This window comes from Caretta caretta, chromosome 2, assembly GCF_965140235.1.
Source record: "Caretta caretta isolate rCarCar2 chromosome 2, rCarCar1.hap1, whole genome shotgun sequence".
In the NCBI taxonomy this organism is placed as follows: Eukaryota; Metazoa; Chordata; order Testudines; family Cheloniidae; genus Caretta; species Caretta caretta.
Genome location: NC_134207.1, coordinates 135661450 through 135683374, shown reverse-complemented (window position 1 = coordinate 135683374; position 21925 = coordinate 135661450). Strand labels below are relative to the sequence as shown.

Genomic DNA, 21925 nt, shown 5'->3' with positions numbered 1-21925 from the left:
AAATTCAGTATTCCACAATGACCTTAGCAAACATTTGGATCAATGTCTGAAATTTTTGTTTAGATGGATTATTTCAATCAAAAAGAGCACAAAGGCTACTGCTCCTTACAAGTGATTCAAAATTAGCTGAAGAACAAAAACCCAGGAAATTATTCTTACATCTAGGGAATCAAATTCCTCATTAACTGCATTAAATAAAAAGTGAGATTGTACAACCACATGGTGTAAGTTTCGAAGTTAGCTATTTCAAGGTTAAATCCCTTAGAGATTCCATTGGTTATGTCTTAGATAAAGGCTTTTCCTGAAAAAAGTTTTATGTAAAAGTTATCTAAGGGCCAGATGGTGACACCCTTGTTCATGTTAAGCAGCACCTTACTCCACAAATAGTCTGATTAAAGTCTGTAGGAATATTTGCAGAATAAGGCACTATTCAAGATGATTGAAGTTGGCATAATTTGGCCCTCTATATTAATTTTTTAGGATCCACTTCAGTCTAAAATGTGGGTCTTTCATATTTGAGAAGCCCACCTTTTTTTTTTTTTTTGGCAGCATAACAAGAGAAACTATGACTAAGCAGGATAAAGGGAAACATGATGTTTCATGCTAATGGGTCCACCCTGTGATCTCTAGCTCTGTTTTTACGCCCCCCACGAAGATCAGAGCTTTGGAAGCAAGGAAGACTGGAATTCCTTTGCCTATTTTGTGGTAGGAAAAAGTCCCCATCTTTGTGACTGAGACTAAAAAAGCTCATCTAAACTTAAGTAGTACCTTTGCTTCCTTTCTATCTACAATATCTTTATGGTGTGGTTTGGTAGCAATCTTCTCTGGAAGGTGCAGATACGAGTAGGAAGAGGGCTAACCTTTCATAAGGACTCACCTGTACTGTGGAAGCTTTTAGTTTGAGCCTGATAGTGATCATGTTTAAAAAGGAGAAAAAGCTGGCATCTGTATTAGAGGGGGCAATCATATCGGAAGATCACACTGAGGATTAAAAAAGCTAGACATTTGGGAAGGCTAACCCTTCTGCCATCACATATGATCAGTTTTCTTCCTGACTCCAGCATATCAACTAATTTGCTCCCTTTACAAAAGCAATGTTTTCCTTTTGCATTTTTCTTGTCTCTATCAACTGTTAGAAGGACTTATATGCACTGGATGAGCTCTAATAAAGACAATATAGAATATGTATACATTTAATTCATTTACTATAAAACAACCTAGCTTACTGTCCACAACACAGTCAAACACCACACAACAAAACACAGGAATGTTGACAGTAATATTGTCTGTGTGAACATGGGGAGTTGGTTATGAACGTGGGTGTGCGCAAAGAATGATCTCTTATTACCTACTGCACAACCTGGAAAAACTTCTAAGTGGGGGGGTTACTACTCTGCTTATAAACTATTTATCTGTTTACATTTTTGTTACAATGCAATTAGCATTAGTCTGTAACAGAAAAAAATCACTGTCATAAACATTTAATATGTATGGCTTACTGAACAAAGCTTTTAAAGGGCAATATTACATAGAAATTATATTTAAATAAAACGCAAGCCAAGCAATGTATTTCCTATGTTATTAACAGCATAACAGATTCTAAAGATGAACATTTAAAAATGCTATTTATATCTCTGCATTTATGTTTAGGCTTCACTCTGCTTGGACAGTGAAGCACTAATCAGTTCACTTTGGTCTATCGTCAGTTTTGTTCTTTTTCTCATGCTTAAGCACAATTCTGTTATTTTTGTGTTGCAAATGCTCCCCAAGATCTAAATCCAAACAAAACATTTTCACTGATATTATCCCTGATAGATGTCACCAACATGTCAATATTAGTGACTGTTCTGCCTATATTACTTAAAAACTCTCTTTTAAATTAGTTTAATCTTTTAGTCCTGCAAGCAGTCTGCAACACGTAAAATAATAGAATGTTGAACCTGCAGTCTAACAATTATAAAAATAGGTCAAGCAAAGTAATTTAAAGAACACACATACTGAGATTCAAACTTCCACTGAATTAGTTTTGAAAACATAACATCGGTCCAGGAATAGCCCTCTGAACAAAAGACAAGAGAATCCTCATTGATTTGCAGCAATGCAATCAGAAAATAACTTGCTTTGAACACATTTCTGTGACAGCACATGGGCAAAATAAAATACCTGAATCTATCTCCACATTAGACATACGGGACAGAGTTAACAATTTAAAGTAATAGCAACATAGCTAGGCAACACACAGTGCAAAAAAACCCAAACCAAAATAAAAAAGCCCCAACCATCCCTATTTAACAAAAGCATGAAGAAACTTTTATAATAAGGGAGTATAAATTTTTATATGCATGCTTCCACACAGTAAAAGAGAATACATAAAGCCCTTTTGAGATTTGGGGAGAAAAATATAACCATGAACATTTTATATCATTTGCATTATGGTAACATTATATTTAGAGGAATTCTGGTTTCAGGTGTATGTTTGACCAATATAGTCAATAAATTGATTACACAGAAATCAGTTTTTAATTGTGACAGGACAGTTTTGAGTTGAGAATAGTTCTATTTACTAAGCGCCCAATTCTACAAAGATATACACATACTTAACCCCACGCACTGTAAGCAACCTCAGTGCAATCAAGGGTACATAACAAGTAACATATGTCGGAGCAATGATAGTCAATCACATCTGGCTATTGAGTGGCTTCAGAAAGCACACACTATAGCACACATCATAATTACAGTTAAAAATCACTGAAGTGCTCTTGCCAGTTTTTATTTTCAGGGTTTTTTTTAAAGAGTAATTAAAAATTAGTATTGTTGATTTATAGGTGGGTTTAGATTTAAAATGAAAAGCAAAATATTTATCATATACTTCAGAACAGATATACAAATAGATACGTTTTAGATAGAAGAACTAAAAACATCACAACTGAAATATTTTATCATAGAAATGTAGGGCTGGAAGGGACCTCAAAAGGTCATCAAGTCCAGCCCCCTTTGCTAAGGCAAGACTCAGTAAACCTAAACCATCCCTGGCAGGTGTTGCCCAACCTGTTGCTGAAATCCTCCATTGATGGGGATTCCACAACTTCCCTTGGAAGCCTACTCCAGAGCTTAACTCCCTTATAGTTAGAACATTTTTCCTAATAGCTAATGTAATTCTCCCTTGGAGCAGATTAAGTCCATTACTTCTTGTTCTATCTTCAGCCAATATGGAGAACAATCAATCCCCATCCTCTTTATACCAAGCCTTAACATATTTGAAGGCTATCGGATCCCCCCCTCAGTCTTCTTTTCTCAACATTAAACATGTCCAGCTTTTTTAACCTTCCCTCTTAGGTCAGGTTTTCTAAGCATCTTTTATCATTTTTGTTGCTCTCCTCTGGGATCTCTCCAATTTATCCACACCTTTTCTAAAGGGTAGTGCCCAAAACTGGGCATGATATTCTGGATCTGAGGTCTCAGCAGCACTGAGTAGAAAAGGACAATTACCTTGCATATCTTACACACAGCACATCCGTTAATACACCCCAGAATGATATTAGGTTTTTTCATACCGGCATCACACTGTTGACTCATATTCAATTTGTGAATCCCCAGACCCTTTCCAGCTTTACTAGCACTTAGCCAGTTATACCCATTCAGTATTTCTGCATTTGATTTTTCCTTTCTAAGTGAAGTACTTTGCGTTTATTTTCATTGAATTGCATCTTGTTGATTTCTGATCAATTCTCCAATTGGTCAAGATCCTTTTGAATTCTAATCCTGTCTTCTGAAGTGCTTTGCAAATCCTCCCAGCTTCCTGTCATCCCCAAATTTCATGAGCATATTCTCCACTCTATCATCCAAGTCATTAATGAAAATATTGACTAGTACAGGATCTCTACAGAACTCCACTGGATACACCCTCCCAGTTTGACAGTGAAACATTGATAACTCTTTGAGTACAATTTTTCAACCAACTGTGCACCCACTTTGTAGTCGTTTTATCTAGATCACATTTCCCTAGGGTGCTTAAGAGAACATCATGTGGGACTGTGCCAAATGCCTTACTAAAATCAAGGGGAGGGGGTGTCACATGCTTAATTTTAAGCAGTTGAATACCCTCATCAATGAGATTATTCACCTACTTACATGCTTAGTGATCTGGGAGGTCTTGTGTCAACTTGCCTACATTGGGGGACACAGAACAATGGAACACAGCCCATCTCATTGCAACTAAAGGATTGTTGCTCTGTCACCATAAAGGCGAAATGGCATTTCTCCCCTTTTGGGAAATGTTTACAGCCCATTTTAAATCCTAGAGACCAACCACCTCATAGCAGAAAAAGGGCCAGATCCAGTATTAAGGTCTTTGGCATCCCAGCAAACAGCCCTACATCACACAAGCAAGCTCCCTTCCCCAGACCTCTGCTTTCCCAGCAGCAGCTGCATTTTTAATTCATGTATTCAATTCACTGCCTGCTTTCCCCTTCATGTCATGAACAATCTAGAGAGACACATAAGGGAATAAGAAAAGGGCAAGAGAAAAACTTGAAACAAAATGTCAAATATTGAAGTACTTACTGAAGAGAACTTTTATTCTAAGTATATGAGTACAGACAGATGTAGAATCATAGAACTGCAGGACTGGAAGGGAATTTGAGAGGTCTTCTAGTCCAGTCCCCCGTACGCATGACAGGACTAAGTATTACCTAGACCATCCCTGACGTGTTTGTCTAACCTGCTCTTAAAAATCTCCAATGATGGAGATTCCACAGCCCCCTTAGGCAATTTATTCCAGTGCTTAACTAGCCTGACAGCTAGGAAGTTTTTCCTAAGGTCCAACCTAAACTGCCCTTGCTGAAATTTAAGCCTATTGCTTCTTGCCCTATCCTCAGAGGTGACAGAGAATAATTCTCTCTTCTCCTTGTAACAATCTTTTATGTACTTGAAAATTGTTACGTCTCCCCTCAGTCTTCTTTTCTCCAGACTAACTCCTCCCATTTTTTCAATCTTTCCTCACAGGTCATGTTTTCTAGACCTTTAAAAAAATGTTGTTGATCTTCTCTGGATTTTCTCCAAATCTTTCCTGAAATGTGGCACCCAGAACTGGACACAATATTCCAGTTGAGGCATAATCAGTGCAGAGTAGAGCAGAAGAAGTACTTCTCGTGTCTTGCTTACAACATTCCCGCTACTGCTAATACATCCCAGAATGATTACTTTTTTTTTTGCAACAGTGTTACACTGTTGACTCATATTTAGCTTGTGTTCCACTATGACCAGATCCCTTTCTGCAGTACTTCTTCTTAAGCAGTCATTTCCCATTTTGTATGCGTGCAACCGATTGTTCTTCCCGAAGTGGAGTACTTTGCATTTGTCCTTATTGAATTTCATCCTATTTACTTCAGACCATTTCGAATTTTAATCCTATCTTCCAAGACACTTGCAACCCCTCCCACCATGGTATCATCCACAAACTTTATAAGTGTACTCTTTATGCCAATATCTAAATCACTGATGACGATACTGAACAGAACTGGACCCAGAACTGATCCCTGCGGGACCTCACTCAATATGCTCTTCCAATTTGACTGTTAACCACTGATAATTTTGGGAATGGTTTTCCAACCAGTTTTGCACCCACCTTATAGAAGCTCCATCTAGGTTGCATTTCCCTAGTTTATGAGAAGGTCACGAGAGACAGTATCAAAAGCCTGACTAAAGTCAAGATATACCACATCTACCACTTCCCCCTATCCACAAGGCATATCAAAGAAAGCTATTAGGTTGGTTTGACATGATTTGTTCTTGACAAATCCATGCTGACTGTTACTTATCACCTTATTATCTTCTAGGTCTTTGCAAATTGCTTTCTTAATTATTTGCTCTGTTATTTTTCTGGGTACTGAAGTTAAGCTGACGGGTCTGTAACTCCCCAGGTTGTCCTTATTCCCCTTTATATACATGGACAAATATTGTGCCATTTTCCAGTCCTCTGGAATCTCTCTGGTCTTCCATGACTTTTTGAAGATAATTGCTAATGGTTCAGATATCTCCTCTGTCAGCTCCTTGAGTATTCTAGGATGTATTTCATCAGGCCCTGGTGACTTGAAGGCATCTAACTTGTCTAAGTAATATTTAACTTGTTCTTTCCCTATTTTAGCCTCTGATCTTACTTCATTTTCACTGACATTTACTACGTTAGATGTCCAATTGTTACTAATTTTTTTGGTGAATACTGAAACAAAAAAGTCATTTAGCACTTCTTCCATTTCTACATTTTTTGTTAAAGTTTTATCCCTTCATTGAGTAACAGGTCTACCCAGTCCTTGGTTTTCTTCTTGCTTCTAATGTATTTGTAGAATGTCTTCTTGTTACCCTTTATGTCTCTAGCTAGTTTAATCTTGTTTTGTGCCTTGGCCTTTCTAATTTTGTCCCTACATACTTGTATTATTTGTTTATATTCATCCTCTGTAGTTTGATCTACTTTCCACTTTTTGTAGGATTCTTTTTTGAGTTTCAGATCATTGAAGATCTCCCAGGTAAGCCAGGGTGGTCTCCTACCATACTTCCTATCTTTCCTACGCAGTGGGATAGTTTGCTCTTATGCCCTTAATAATGTCTCTCTGAAAAACTGCCAACTCTCTTGAACTGTTTTTTCCTTTAGAATGCCTGGTGTCGTAAAGGATGATGGTTTTACTGGCATGAGTTTGAGATGATCACATCATTCACCAGTGGCAAATCTGTAAGCAAATAATATAGGTTGTTCCAAATGCATGCCAATAAAACTTTTATGTCACTCCACACTATGATATGTTTTGTATGCACCACATTATTAAAATTTGCTTTTTTTAAAATATTTTAGAGGAGTTTAAAAAAAAATTATTGGAACTTTTTTATTCATCCAACTCTGTTGCCATGAATGCAGCTGTACAGGATTCAAGTGGGGGGAAAAATTAAAACTATTACATTAAAAATACTTCCAAAAATGGCCTAAATAGCTTTTCTATACAAAAATTGGTCACTCCTTTCAATCCAAATTCTGTAATCAACTGGAGAGCTAAGAATCTCCCCTTCCCAAAGGTATAATGTTTCCATTTCTATCTCTGCACGACAGTGAAACGTAAATTTATGATATTTTATGTTTAGAAAAACTCTTACTGGCCCAGGATTGAATCCCACCTATTTTGGAACTCAGGCCAGGGTAATCTGAGGAGAGAGAGGAAGAAATTCCACATTTGGAAGCAAAAGGAGGAAAATGCTTTTGTGGTAGGGTGATCTGCAACAAAATGGGGGTGATTTGAAGCTACTCATGAGTTTGGAATGCTAGAACAATTCCCAAGAGAAGGCTTAGTTGGCAGTGATGTGATCATAAGCATGTGATAAATTGTACAGACAATTTTATCATATGAATTCCACACAGGCATATTATTAAATAGGCAAATGTAATTTCATTTGAAATTGCATGTGTGAAATCAAAACAAAGATGTGAATAATCATACTGAAATACATTCCTTTGTTCTTCAGTGTTTTGTGTTGCTTTTTAAAAACTTTTTTAGCCAGTAAATCAGAAAATAACTACAAATACCTAAAGGAAAATCTTGCTCTTTCCTAAAGGACATGAGTAGGGGACAGACGTACCACTTTAGTGCTTTACATAATGCCGTCATGTACTTATAGGGCAAGGTAGCACAGACAGGGCTACTGCCAATGAGCTGCTAGACACTTTTTTCTTTTGATCGAGGCTGCATGTGCTCCGGACTAGTGTATGCTTCACCTACCAGGTACAACGGCTAGTTGCCTGTGGGCAATGGACACACCTTCTATCTAACAGTCATGATCCCTTTGGAGCTGTGGTATGCAGGCCAACTCAACAGTTGGCTACTCAACCCCACACAGTCTTCAGCCCTAGGCAAAGGTCGTGGACCAACAACTTCCACAGGGAGGAAGAGATTCCCTGTGTTTTCTTCCCCTCTCTCCACCACCAGCAGAACAGAAGTTAGGATCTAGCCCTTATCCAATACCACAGTATTAAATAATGCAATACTGAAAAATTCTCAGTAAGGAAAACAGGAAAGAAGGAATGACCATATGGCAAAGATTGAGCATAACACTCAAATATGCAGTTCAGAACCTATACTATTATTAATTTTTAGTTGGTCTTCTCATTCATCAGCAAAGTATTATAGGTACATAAATTTTAAAATGTGGAGATAAATCCTTCTTTAAATAACTTACCAATGGTATTTATCCTTTAATGCTCTAGTTGACAACCGCCAGGGATAGCTGTCCCTTTTTTGCCTGTCATTTTCAGAGGACAAAGGGTCTTGGAATGATGTTCTAACTATCCTAATTCTCTAAGGCAAGGGCTCTCAAACTGGGGGTCAGGACCCCTCAGGGGGTGTGAGATTATTGTGTGTGGGGGGGTTTTGTGAGTGGTCAGCCTCCACCCCAAACCCCGCTTTGCCTCCAGCATTTATAATGGTGTTAAATATATAAAAAAAGTTTTTAATTTATAAGGGGGGTTGCACTCAGAGGCTTGCTATGTGAAAGGGGTGACCAGTACAAAAGTTTGAGAATCACTGCTCTAAGGAGTCATTTCCCTTTACAATCCAGAAGCCTCTCTTTGCAAACTAAATTGGATGTGGGTCCAAAGCTTCTGTGGTAAACACACTTCACCACCTTCCATTTCAAGCACACTCTAAGGCCATGTCTACACTACGAAAGACGATTTTTGGGAACAGATTGTATAAAGTTGAGTGCATGCGTCCACACACAATTACATAATTACACATTAATTCGGTGCTGTGTGTCCACAGTACCGTGGCAAGCATCAACATTCCGAGCGGTGCACTGTGAGTAGCTATCCCACAGTTCCCACAGTCCCCGCTGCCCATTAGAATTCTGGGCTGAGCCCCAATGCCTGAAGGCGCCAAAAATTTGTTGCGGGTGGTTATGGGTAAATGTCATCAGTCAACCCTCCCTCCCTCTGTGAAAGCAACAGCAGACAATCATTTCGCACCCTTTTTCCTGGATTGCCCGAGCAGACGCCATAGCACGGCAAGCATGGAGCCCGTTCAGCTCACTGCAGCAGTTATAACCATTGTAAACACCTTGCACATTATTGTGCATTTTATGCAGAACCAGCACCTGAAAAACCAGGTGAGGAGGCAACGGCAGCGTGGTCACGAGAGTCATGGGGACATGGACACAGATTTCTCTAAAACTGTGGTCCCCGGCAATTTGGAGATCATGGTGTTAAGGGGGCAGGCTCATGCAGTCGAACCCTGATTCTAGGCCTGGGAAACAAGCACAGACTGGTGGGACCGCATAGTGTTGCAGGTTTGGGATGATTCCTAGTGGCTCCGAAACTTTTGCATGTGTAAGGGCACTTTCATGGAACTTTGTGACTTGCTTTCCCCTGCCCCGAAGCGCAAGAATACCAAGATGAGAGCAGCCCTCACAGTTCACAAGCGAGTGGCAATAGCCCTGTGGAAGCTTGCAACACCAGACAGCTAACAGTCAGTCGGTAATCAATTTGGAGTGTGCAAATCTACTGTGGGGGTTGCTGTGATGCAAGTAGCCAACGCATTCATTGAGCTGCTGCTATCAGAGGTAGTGACTCAGGGAAATGTGCAGGTCATAGTAGATGGCTTTGCTGCAATGGGATTCCCTAACTGTGGTGGGGCTATAGATGGAACGCACATCCCTATCTTGGGACCGGACCACCAGGGCAGCCAGTACATAAACCGCACGGGGTGCTTTTCAGTGGTGCTGCAAGCACTGGTGGATCACAAGGGACGTTCACCAACATCAACCTGGGATGGCCGGGAAAGGTACATGATGCTCGCATCTTCAGGAACTCTGGTCTGTTTCAAAAGCTGCAGGAAGGGACTTTATTCCCAGACCAGAAAATAACTGTTGGGGATATTGAAATGCCTATAGTTATCCTTGTGGACCCAGCCTATCCCTTAATGCCCTGGCTCATGAAGCTGTACACAGACACCCTGGACAGTAGTAAGGAGCTGTTCAACTATAGGCTGAGCAAGTGCAGAATGGTGGCAGAGTGTGCATTTGGACGTTTAAAGAGTTGCTGGCGCAGTTTACTGACTCGCTCAGTCCTCTGTGAAACCAATATTCCCATTGTTATTGCTGCTTGCTGTGTGCTCCACAATCTCTGTGAGAGTAAGGGGGAGACGTTTATGGCGGGGTGGGAGGTTAATGCAAATCACCTTGCTGCTGAATACAAGCAGCCAGACACCAGGTCGATTAGAAGAGCACAGCAGGTAGCGCTGCGCATCAGAAAAGTTTTGAAAATCAGTTTAATGACTGGCCAGGGTACTGTGTGACACTTCTGTTTGTTTCTCCTTGATGAAAACCCGCCCCCTTGGTTGCCTCTAAATTCCCTGTAAGACATCCGCCCTCCGCACTTTGATCACAGCTCGCTTGCAAAGGAAACAAAGTCACTATCGTTTAAAAAACATGTATTCTTTATTAATTGATTATAAAAATAGGGAGATAACTCACAAGATAGCCCAGTTGGGGTGTGGGAGGAGGGTAGGAGGGAAGGAAAAGGCCACTTCAAAACTTGTTGAATGACAGTCTTCTGTTGCTTGGGCTGTCCACTGGAGTGGAGTAGTTGGGTGCCCAGAGCCTCCCCTTCCTCCCCCCAGGTTCTTGGGTGTCTGGGTGAGGAAGCTATGGAACTTGGGGAGGAGGGAGGGTGGTTAAACAGTGGCTGCAGCAGCAGTCTGTGATCCTGCTGCCGTTCATGAACCTCCACCAGGCGCCAGAGCATGTCCGTTTGATCCTGCAGTAGCCCCAGCATTGCATCATGCCCCCTCTGATCTTCCTGATGCCAGCTCTCCTCACGTTCATTGGCCTCTTTTCTGTACTCTGCTATTGTGTCCCTCCACACATTCTGCTGAGCTCTGTCAGTGCCGGACAACTGCATGAGCTCAGAGAACATTTCATCGTGCATGCGGTTTTTTTCGCTGCCTTATCTGAGATAGCCTTTGGGAAGGAGGAGGGAGGCTTGAAACATTTGCAGCTGCTGGAGGAAAAAAAGGGAGTGAAGTATTTAAAAAGATACATTTTACAGAACAATGGCTATACTCTTTCATGGTGCACAACACTATTCACATTACATAGCACATGTGATTTTGGTACAACGTCGCATTTTGCATCTTATATTGAGTGCCTGAGGCTTTGGGTGTTAGAGATCACACATGCAGTGCCAGGCGACAGAATTTGGCTTGCAGGCGGCCATGGCAAGCCATAGTCTTTCGGCTTCTTCAACCTTCATAACAGCAGCGCCCTCCTCTCCCATACCAAGCAAAGCCCGTTGGGTTGGCCATTTAGTGCTGCGGTTTTCCTGTTAATGTGTAGCAGCAGAAACCAAACTAACCCCCTCACATCCAATTCTCTGGGATGATTGCTTTACCCCTCCCCCCACCGCCTGGCTGGTATCAGAAAAGACCCCTGCTAGCCAAATGCGAACAGCTCAGCGCCAATGGAGCCAGCACCACCCCTCCCCCACCACTGTGTGGCTAACTGCAGGGAGGATTTCTTTTCAGCCACAGGAAAACAGCCCAGTAGGAACGGCCACCTCTGAATGTCCCCTTAATTAAATTCCCCTATTTCAACCAGGTTGCCATGAACAATATCACTCTCCTGAGGATAACACAGAGAGATAAAGAACGGATGTTGCTTGAATGCCAGCAAACACCAGGACCACAGACTTCCAGGCTTCATCATGCAACGATACCAGATTACTTGCTACTAGCATGGCGTGGTAAAGTGTCCTTCCATGGAGGACGGAATAAAGCTGCTCTCCCCAGAAACCTTCTGCAAAGGCTTTTAGAGTATCTCCAGGAGAGCTTCATGGAGATGTCCCTGGAGGATTTCCGCTCCATCCCCAGACACATTAACATACTTTTTAGTAGCTGTACTGGCCACAAATGCATCCCAAGTCCCCAGGGCTACTTAGTCATTAAAAAACACTTGCTTTTATAACATGTATTATATTTAAAAAGGTACACTCACCAGATGTCCCTTCTCCGGCTTTGTTGGGTTGGGAGGGTATTTCAGTCAGGGTGATAAAAGATCCTGGCTGTCACGGAGAGCGGTGTGCTGTGTGCTCTCCTCAAGCTCGTCCTCCTCCTCCTCATCTTCCCCGTCCGCAAAATCCTCAGGCATGGTGGAGAGTACCCAATCATCAGAGTCCATGGACAGGGGTGGGGTAGTGGTGGTGGCCCCCCCTAGAATTGCATGCAGCTCAGCGTAGAAGTGGCATGTCTGGGGCTCTGTTCTGGAGCATCCATTTGATCCTTTGGTTTTCTGGTACGCTTGTCTGAACTCCTTAAGTTTCATGCGGCACTGTGTTGCGTGCCTGCTGTAGCCTCTGTCCCTCATGGCCTCGGAGATTTTTTAAAATGTTTTGGCACTTTGCCTTTTGGAACGTAGCTGATAGCATGGATTCCTCTCCCCATACAGCGATCAGATCCAGTACCTCCCTTTCGGTCCATGCTGGAGCTCTTTTTTGATTCTGGGACTGCATGGTCACCTGTGTTGATGAGCTTACCTGGCCAAACAGGAAATGAGATTCAAAAGTTCCCAGGGCTTTTCCTGTACACCTGGCCAGTGCATCCGAGTTCAGAGTGCTGTCCAGAGCGGTCACAATGGTGCACTGTGGGATAGCTCCTGGAGGCCAATACCTTCAAATTGCGTCCATACTAACCCTAATTTGAAACGGCGATGTCGATTTCAGTGCTAATCCCCTCATTGGGGAGGAGTATAGAAATCGGTTTTAAGAGCCCTTTATGTCGAAAAAAACGGCTTCGTTGTGTGGATGGGTGCAGGGTTAATTCGATTTAACAGTGCTAAATCCAACAAACTCATAGCGTAGACCAGGCCTAATGTAAGCACACAGCTGCATGTATATATTTAAAAAGACTACCAAAGCAAAACACTACACAGCCTACAATTTTCCTCATGGGAAGAGGATGAGAGAAAAGAGGAGACCCACATTACGTTGTCTAATACACCAGTGGAAGCACTGAGATACTACAATATGAACTGAGGCAGGTATAAATGCCTATTTAGAAAAGAATAAAAGCTGAATCTTATGTTTCAGCGTCCACATTACGGATTGCTAGCTTTCCAGTGCACAGCTAGAGTTGAGTGGAATTTTTAAATCATGTCACTAAGTCTGTGTCTTACACCTCAAGGCCACTGTTCCAAATGCTGTCAGTAGTCAGGTAACTGAAAATCATTACCATCTAACAGTTGTTTGGTAGCCTATGTAAAGTAATAATGCCTTACATTTCTATAGCATTTTTATTCAGAAGATTCCCAAATTACTTCATAGGACTGTATATAAGATTAATTTCATCCACTAATGAAATACAGCTAATCTACCCCAATGACACTGCACAAACATTTGTGTGTGTGGGATAAATACAGGGGGTTTAGACAGACAAAATTAGCCATCTGTGACAGTCCAATGCCTACTAACAGGTTTAACAATCATCATTAATAGGTATCCAGGGTAGCCATTTTAGAGATGCTAGCAACTGACAGAGCATTGAATTGATCTACAGTAGAACCTCAGAATTATGAACACCTTGGGAATGGAGGTTGTTTGTAACTCTAAACAAAATGTTATGGTTGTTCTTGAAAAAGTTTACAACTGAACACTGACTTAATACAGCTTTGAAACTTTACTATGCAGAAGAAAAAGTCTACTTTTAACCATCTTAATTTAAATGAAACAAACAAAGAAACTGATCCCTGACCCTGTCCAAAAAAATTTTTTTAAACTTTCCCTTTGTTTTTTCAGTAGTTTACATTTAACACAGTACTGTACTGTTGTTGAGGTTTTTCTTTTAGTCTCTGCTGCTGTCCGACTGCGTATTTGTGGTTCCAAATGAGATGTGTGGTTGAGCGGTCAGTTTGTAACTCTGGTGTTCGTAACTCCAAGGTTCTGTTTTAGTCTAGTGCTGGTCACTACCCACCAGGAGCACAATGGTGAGGGGAACCTTGTACGGACACACTTAAGAATGGAAGACATTGCTCTTCAGAGCTGTAAATCCAGTATCTTTCCCAAGAACTAACTTCAAATTAAACACATTCAAAGTGGCAGAAAACCCAGAAGAGGACAATACTTCTTAAAGAAGAAAATGGTAACATTCAAAAAGCAGGTTGCTTCTTAAAAATCTGATACTTGACTGAATAATATACTGTGATACAATTCAAATAAAAAACTTATAACTTAAAAAACTTAAAAGTTATAACTTTCACAAAGAATACTATTTAAAAAATCTATTTAAAACTGAGGCATCGTGTGAACAGCCAGTAATATAGAACAAACTACACTGTGGTCAAAATAACGCAGTTCTTGTTTTGTGGGCTATTTGGGAGAATCATTTGTAAAATTCAGAATTTTTAAATGGCACCTACCTGTCAGTGAGGCTCCTCCATAGCTGTGCACCTGAAATAAGCAAAGCGTAAGATGAAAAATAGCACTGATATATACAGCAGAACTGTTTTTTGCCCTTCAATTTTTCAACAGTGCACCAAATTACAGAATAATTACTCTAAAAATCTCTGTAGTTCTATAATACAAGTCACATTTACCCAGATTACTAGTAAAAAAATCACGCATACTTTCCATTTTAAACAATGGAGTAACATGCTTCAGAAAAATCAACATGTTTTCTGTAAACTTGATATCTCAAAACAGTTTGAAATATTCATGAAAAATCAATGTACTTATTTAACCTGGTCTGTCTTTAAACTAGAATGATTAGATACTCAATGTAATCTAACTTTGTCACATTTTTGGATTGCAAAATTAGATTACATTTGGATAACAATCACTTTCTGTATCTGTCGTTATACTATAACAATTTTGCCATCTAGTGGTTCGCTAGAGTTAAATAAAAGTTATTATCCCACTAAGACCTAACAGATTTCCTCTTTTAGTTCAAGGGGTAATTTGTTGATTTCAGATCTAAAAAGGTTTCTGGCTCAAGCTAAAAGACAGATTCTTCATGAGAGTACTCAATTAGTAGTTCTGGACTTTCCTGAACTCTTCCTATGAAGTCACTGGAGATATTTTATATTAGCTCAGGTGAAATATGACTATCCCATGATTTCACAGTTAGGAACATATAGCTTTATTGGCCTTATCTGACACTGCTAGATTGCAAAATAATAAAAATAGGAGTGCACTCTTGCACTTCCAATCAAATCAGTAATATCTGGTGCCAAAAATGATTAGCTGGTACTGATTACTAAAGGTCACATAAACCCTGTAACATAACAGAAAACAAAAAGTCCTCAGTAAACTGAAGAAGCAGCACAAATAGGAAATAAACTTCCTTACTCTTCTGCTGTTTTTTAGGGTATGTCTATACTGCAATGTAAGTCTAGGGATAGCAGAACTTGGTTTGGCAGACTCAAGATTTTATCAAACTAGGGCTTGAGCAGCTACACTCATTTGTAACACCAAGTTAGAAACTGCTGAACCTGGTTCCCAATCTGGGGCTCCGGTGCCTACATTGTGTTATGTGGGCCTGAGTCCAACCATTCATATCCCAGACTTCTTAGCCCCCCGCCCACAAAATGTGGCTGCTCTAGTTCTTTGTTCATGGTGCAGTGTGGGAAAACATGACGGTTCACCAAGGCTGACTGTCCAGGATGACAAAGAAAGTGGGCCTCTGGGATTGTGGAATACTTTTGGCGTACTCCCACAGCACAAGTCCAGTGGGGCTGAATCTACAAGGCTAAGCAATAGGGCTTGAACCTAGTTTCCCAGCTTAACTCAGGCTCAGACCCTCCACTCCCATAGCTATGTCTACACAAAAAAGAAAAACCAGTGGCTGGCAGGGAAGAGGGTCCCAGAGCCTGGGCTCCAGCCCAAGCCTGGAAGTCTACATAGCAATGAAACAGCCCCGCAGCTCGAACCCAGGACAGCTGGTATGGGCCAGCTGTGGGTTTTTCTTTGCTATGTAAATATACCCATAGAATCCTGGGACACTGGGTCCAAGCCCTGGGTTACAGTGATTTGTGTGTTGATGCAAGGGTGGTTAGGCTTGAGCCTCAGTTTGATCCTTGGGCTTACACTGTAGGGTAAACATACCTTTAGAGACTTTTTAGACACTTTGTAGGAAACAAGAGTCATGAAAAATGGGCAACGACATAATGAGTACAACTTTATTTTAAAGTGATTTTTCAGAGTAGAATTTCCTTTTAAAACTTCTTCAGAGATTACTAGTCACTTGTCTCAGAAATGTTACATATTTAATGTTTTTACTGTGACATATTACACTCTCACAAAAATTAAACAAAAAATAGGGGCACGAATAGGATGAGAGCCAGCATAGGCAAACATTTGTAAGTTAAAGGTAAATTACTGTACTGATGATTGCCTTACCTTTTATCCTAGACAGTACCATATCCTTCATTATCTGCATAATTACAACCCCAAGTATTATGAGAGAAGTCAGCTGATATACTCTCCAAGGGGTCAGTGCAAGGAACCTAGGATACATTAAAAAAAATCACACTAAATGTTTTAACTTATAGTACAGACTTACGTTATATAGGATCATGATTGTACCCCAACCTGAATAACCAAGTACAAACAAAATACATGTATATTGACATTGCTTTAACAGTTCCACTGAATTTGCTCTTCTCAGTGTCACTTCCAAGAAGCAAACACTGAATAATAGTATAGTATGGCCATTATACCCTGGCTTAAAAAGCTATATTTAAGCACCTGTTGAGCTTGATAGCGGAAACACTCTTAAAAAAACAAAAACAAAACACACCCATGAATCAACATTTTCACTAAGAAGCAACAAGAAAAAAACTCTCAAAAACAAAATATGCTCAAGTGTTCCATGGGCATTTCCACAGGCTCTAGGGGAAAAAAAGCCTTTGTAATTGAAATTGTTTACGCATTACATCTTTGGGAGTCTTTTTTTTTTTTTTTAAACTAACATGAACAAAGGGTAGGAAGGAAAACAGGACAGAATGGGCTTGTTTACCTGGTGTGGTAGTGCACTTCAGTGGGGTGTGAATTCCAATACCATATTTCTTTCAGGATAAACAGAAGGAGCAATTTAAAGCTCCTTTACATAGTGGTAGCTGAAAACAAAGGAAGCCACTGTCCAAGACACTGGCCCACATCACATGGCCAAACAGAAAATAAGGTATATGAACTGAGGGTTTCCCAGAGACTGTGGACTGATTGCTTGCAGCTGTTCGAGTCTGCATGCAAGAAGCAGACAGCAAGACAAGCTTTTGTGAGCGCACCCCTGGGAGGGAAACAAGAGACAGATCTTTTAGGCACACTACTTGCTAGAAAGGCACACTGGATTTCCAAGCACGAAAACTGCCTGGTGTTTGTTTCTACTGTGTTCACAGAGACAGAATTTTATGTACAATCTTTGTAAATAAACACCATTACACCAACAAAATACCTAACTCATATAATTTCTCCTCATAATGGAAACAACCCAACAAGGCCCCAAATATTAACTAACCACTTGGGCCCAGAAGAGGGAACAATATACAGTTTTTGAAGTAAACTCACATTCTGGTTATTGAAAAAGAAAGTTAGCTCCAGTCCACAACACCAACCACCAAAAGAAGGGTGCAACATTTAAAACAATTCCATAGTATATCAATCAGATGATCCACCCAGAATTAACCTAGTGTGCTAGATTTCCCCAATGATTACAGGAATGTGATACCAGTGCTTGTCTCTTCTCTAGTGAAGATGGTACCTACGCCAACAGGAGGGTTTCTCCCATCCGTGTAGATATTCCAACTGCCCAAGAGGCAGTAGCTAGGTTGACGGGAGAATTCTCCCATTGATCTAGCACTGTATACACCAGGGGTTAGGTCTGTTTGACTGAGTTGCTCAGGGATGTGGATTTTTCACACCCGACTGGTGTAGTTATATTGACCTAATTTTCTAGGTCTCAGTGTGTCTCTCTCTCTTTCTCACACACATACAATGTGTCAACTCTGTAGGATTAGCATTCTTGTGAATAGAAAAGATTTGAATTATAAAAATTAGTCACTCTGATGGTACCACAAATTGGCATTTTTGGGTGCTTCAGCATACATGCTTGACCTCAAGAAACTGGCAAGTGCACAGGGAATAATACCACAAGGTACACATGCACCCTCTCTGACATGCAAGTATTAGATCTCCTTAATTCAAAACTCCTTTCCATAACGGCTCCAAAACTGTTATCCCAATATTTCCTCAAACAACATTTTGTACCATGAAAACATCGTTGATTTAGCATGAGCATTTAATCTGGCTGCAGTGAAGATTTTGTTTGCCCTGATGCCTAACTTACTGAAGAGACTGTATATGGTGTAAATGGTCCACATTATTCCCTGAGAAAATGGGGTCTTATGAGCCAGTAGTCCAAGAAAAGGTATATTTGGACCTCTAAAAGACAGTGAGCAGCCACCACTGCAAGACACCTGGGTCCAGATTTTCAAAGGTAATTAGGCACCTGAAGATGCAGATAAGGGCTTTTGAAAATCCCATTAGGCACCTAGGTGCTCACTCCATTGAACTGAATGGTATTTAGGCATCTAGGTGCTTTGAAAAAAATTTAATTAGGCATCTATTTCCATCTTTAAGTGACTCATTACCTTTGAAAATATGTCCTTTGGTGAAGAGTCAGAGCCAAAGCCACCCCAAACATGTAACTTGTATTAATGGGGTCATTGCTCAGTTTGAGCCCACAATACTTCCTGTATGATGAGTTAAGCATTGCAAGCTTACACATTTCAGTGAGTCAAAGTAGTCCTAATTAATTCTAATTTTTTAGACATTTTTAAAATCAGCAGACCCAGATAAGCTGTATCCAAGAGCATTTAAAAAAAAAAAAGAGAGAGATGGTTAAGAAGCTCCATGGACTGCTAATGTTGATTCTCAAGTCCTGGAGCACAGGGGAAGTTCCAAAAAACTGGAAGAAAGCTAATGTTGTGCCAATGTTTAAAAAGGGCCAATGGGATGACCTGGGTAATTATAGCCCTGTCAGTCTGACATTGATCCTAGGCAAGATGATAGAGCAGCTGATATGAGACTTGATTAATAAAGAATTAAAGGAGGGTAATATAATTAATGCCTATCAAAACAGATTTATGGAAAATAGGTCCTGTCACATTAATTAGATATTCTTTTTATGATATTACAAGTTTGGCTGATGAAGGCAATAACGATATAATATACTTCTGTGAGGCCTTTGACTTGTTATCACATGACTTTTGATTAAAAAATTAGAATGATACAGAATTGGCATGGCACATGTTAAACTGGCAGGTCTCAAAATGTAACTGTAAATGGAGAATCATCGCCGCTCAGGTCCATCTCTCGTAGAGTCCTGCAGGGATCAGTTCTTGGTCCTATGCTACTTGATATTTTTAGCAATGACCATGAAGAAAACAAACTCATCACTGATAACATTTGCAGATTACACAGAAATGGGGGAGTGGTAAATAAGTAAGAGGACAGGTGTTGGGGACTACAGGTCTTGAACACTTGTCCACAGGGCTTTTCAGAGCTAGTAAGCTCCATACTGTCACTCAGTGACCTGCTAACTGTTGTTAGAATAGGAGCTGAACTCTGACAGAAGACCTCAGTCCTGGAATCCGGTAGGCAGAATGCTAGGCATCCTGATTGGTTCACAGCTTATATATAAACCCAGCACAGAAACAGGAAGCTGTCCAAGCAACTGGGTTCTCCTTGCTTTGCTTCCCTGGGCCGCTCCCCATGAGATACCGGCTCCTACTGTATGCTGCTGACCTCCTGGTACCCTGACCCTGCCTGCCTCCTGACACCTGATTTCGGTTTGCCCTCTGGCCTGTCTTGGACTCTGATCTTGTGGTACTGGATCTGGCCTGACTCCTGCACCAACCACTAGATCAGACTGCCCACATCCTGGTTGTGACAGTTTGCATGGACCACTTAGGACACAAGAGCAATCCCAGTGCCAGAAGAATGGACGTGGCTAACCCTTTGGGAGCACTGGACACATTTGAGTGGACTACATGCCTTCAGACAGACAACCTAACCCCTACAGGCCTGTGTCATCCATCTGACCTCGGAGAACCAGCTATTGCAGGACCAAGTCATGCAGTTGCATGCTGAAAACACTGCAGTCTATATACGGCTTGTACAGCCCTGCTCCCCAATACCATTGCCAGAACAGTTTGATGGTAATCACCAGCTATTCAGGGGTTTTATAAGACAGTGCTGCCTCCTGTTCAAGTTGCTCCCAGTCCCAAGAAACTGGTCAGTTACCCCCAAATCAACTGGTACCCTAGATCTTACACCAAAGGCAGCGTTGGTAGCCAATCCTGTAATAAACTATCTAAAGGTTTATTAACTAGGAAAAAGGAATAACTCTTATTTACAGGTTAAAGCAAGCAGACATATACACACAAAAGTTACTATCTAAATCCTAAGAGTGATAGAGTTGTAGCGATCTATCAATTAAAAGCATCTTGCAGAGCAGACCCAGGAGCCAACCCCTGGGGATTTCTGGCTTCAGTTTAGAGTCTTTGGCCCTTCATAGTTCAACAGCCAAAAGATGGAAATTTTTCTTGTGGCTTTGTTTTATTTCCTTCATTCATCTTTCAAGCCCACAGGATGAACTTCCTTGCATGTAGTATTTCCAAGGTGTGATAGAACCATTAACCAGTCATTTATATTGCAATAATTCTTGATGGCCTATCTGATTTTGATAATCCTTTGGAATGAGGGAGAGGGGGAATGATTCCCATGCCTAAATTCACAAGTTCAGGGCAAACAGTTTTAAAGCTATAAAGCAAAACATACATATTTTCTTATAACATGAAGTATACACATTACAAGTGAGATTAATGCATACAGCAACTTACAAGCATTTCATAGAGTCTAAACACTAAATACATTCTTATAAGACTAATACGTATTTTGAGCAAAACTAACAGAGGAGACCTAGCCTAGACTCCAGCTACAAGGTTCTCAGTTTTTAGCTAATGCCTGCAACTTGGGCAAGAGCTAGCATCTGGCCTGTCAGCATCACACCACTGCCAGAACAGTTTCACAACAATTGCCAGTGATTCCCAGGTTTTATAAACCAGTTCGATCTCCTGTTCATGATGCCCCCTCAGTTCCATAGCACTGATCATGCAAAGGTGAGTCTGGTTATCAGCCAGCTGTTCAGGGAAGCCTTTCACGGTGCCTCCTCCTTCTTGGAGTGCAATAGACCAGTACTATCCAACTGGGAGGTCTTCCTTCAAGGCATGTCAGTACTCTTTGATGATCTACACTGAGCTTGAACAGCAGAGGCTACACTAAGGAAGCTCCAACAGGGGCAGTGAACAGTAGATTCCTGTGCTGTGCAATTCCACCGCCTCACGGCCAATACAGACTGGCAGCAAAGAGGTCCTCATTCTGGTGGAGCCTGAAAGACTAAATTAAGGACAAATTAACGCAGTTAGAGACACCCATGAGTCTGGATGCCCTTGTGGATCTTGCCATCTGTATAGACAATCGGTTTTTGGAACAAAGAGGGGAAAAAATGGAGGTCTTGTTACTCTCCAGTCCAGGTACTGTGATCTTTTCACCACTACCTCCAGCCAAACCAGTGCATAGAGCCCTGCATGGATACAAAATTTGTATCTGCATCTGATCTGCAAACATGGTCCAAGGATCTAAAGCGGATATCTGCAGATTTCTGGGCTCTACATATAAAATTTGGATCCAGATCCATCCACAATCCACAAACATGTTGCAGATATCAGCAAATTTGCAGGTCTCTACCAATGCAGGCAGATGTGGGCCATCAATGGCTCACCCCCATAAAAAAAAAAAGGAATGATGATGCCAGCACCATCTCTCCTTTTGTTACGATGAGTC

General features: G+C 40.9%; 1 protein-coding gene and 1 long non-coding RNA gene across 3 annotated transcripts in view; both read right to left on the bottom strand.

The window, feature by feature from the left end:
• The window catches only part of RETREG1 (reticulophagy regulator 1), a 145209-nt gene that overhangs the window by 96853 nt on the left and 26431 nt on the right, over positions 1-21925 (bottom strand). The window contains exons 2-3 of one of the 2 annotated variants that reach the window (XM_075125433.1): positions 16421-16527; positions 14443-14473 (exon numbers count right to left, since the gene is read on the bottom strand). The exons of the other annotated variant lie outside the window; for it this stretch is intronic. Of the exons in view, the coding sequence (XP_074981534.1) occupies positions 14443-14473; positions 16421-16527 (138 nt within the window). The remainder of the gene's footprint in view (positions 1-14442; positions 14474-16420; positions 16528-21925) is intronic. 2 annotated transcript variants of the gene reach the window in all.
• On the bottom strand, positions 10455-13176 carry LOC142071107 (uncharacterized). Its single transcript, XR_012667082.1, has 2 exons — positions 12028-13176; positions 10455-11035 (listed from the first exon to the last, which is right to left on the bottom strand). It is a non-coding gene; the product is annotated as an uncharacterized LOC142071107 (long non-coding RNA).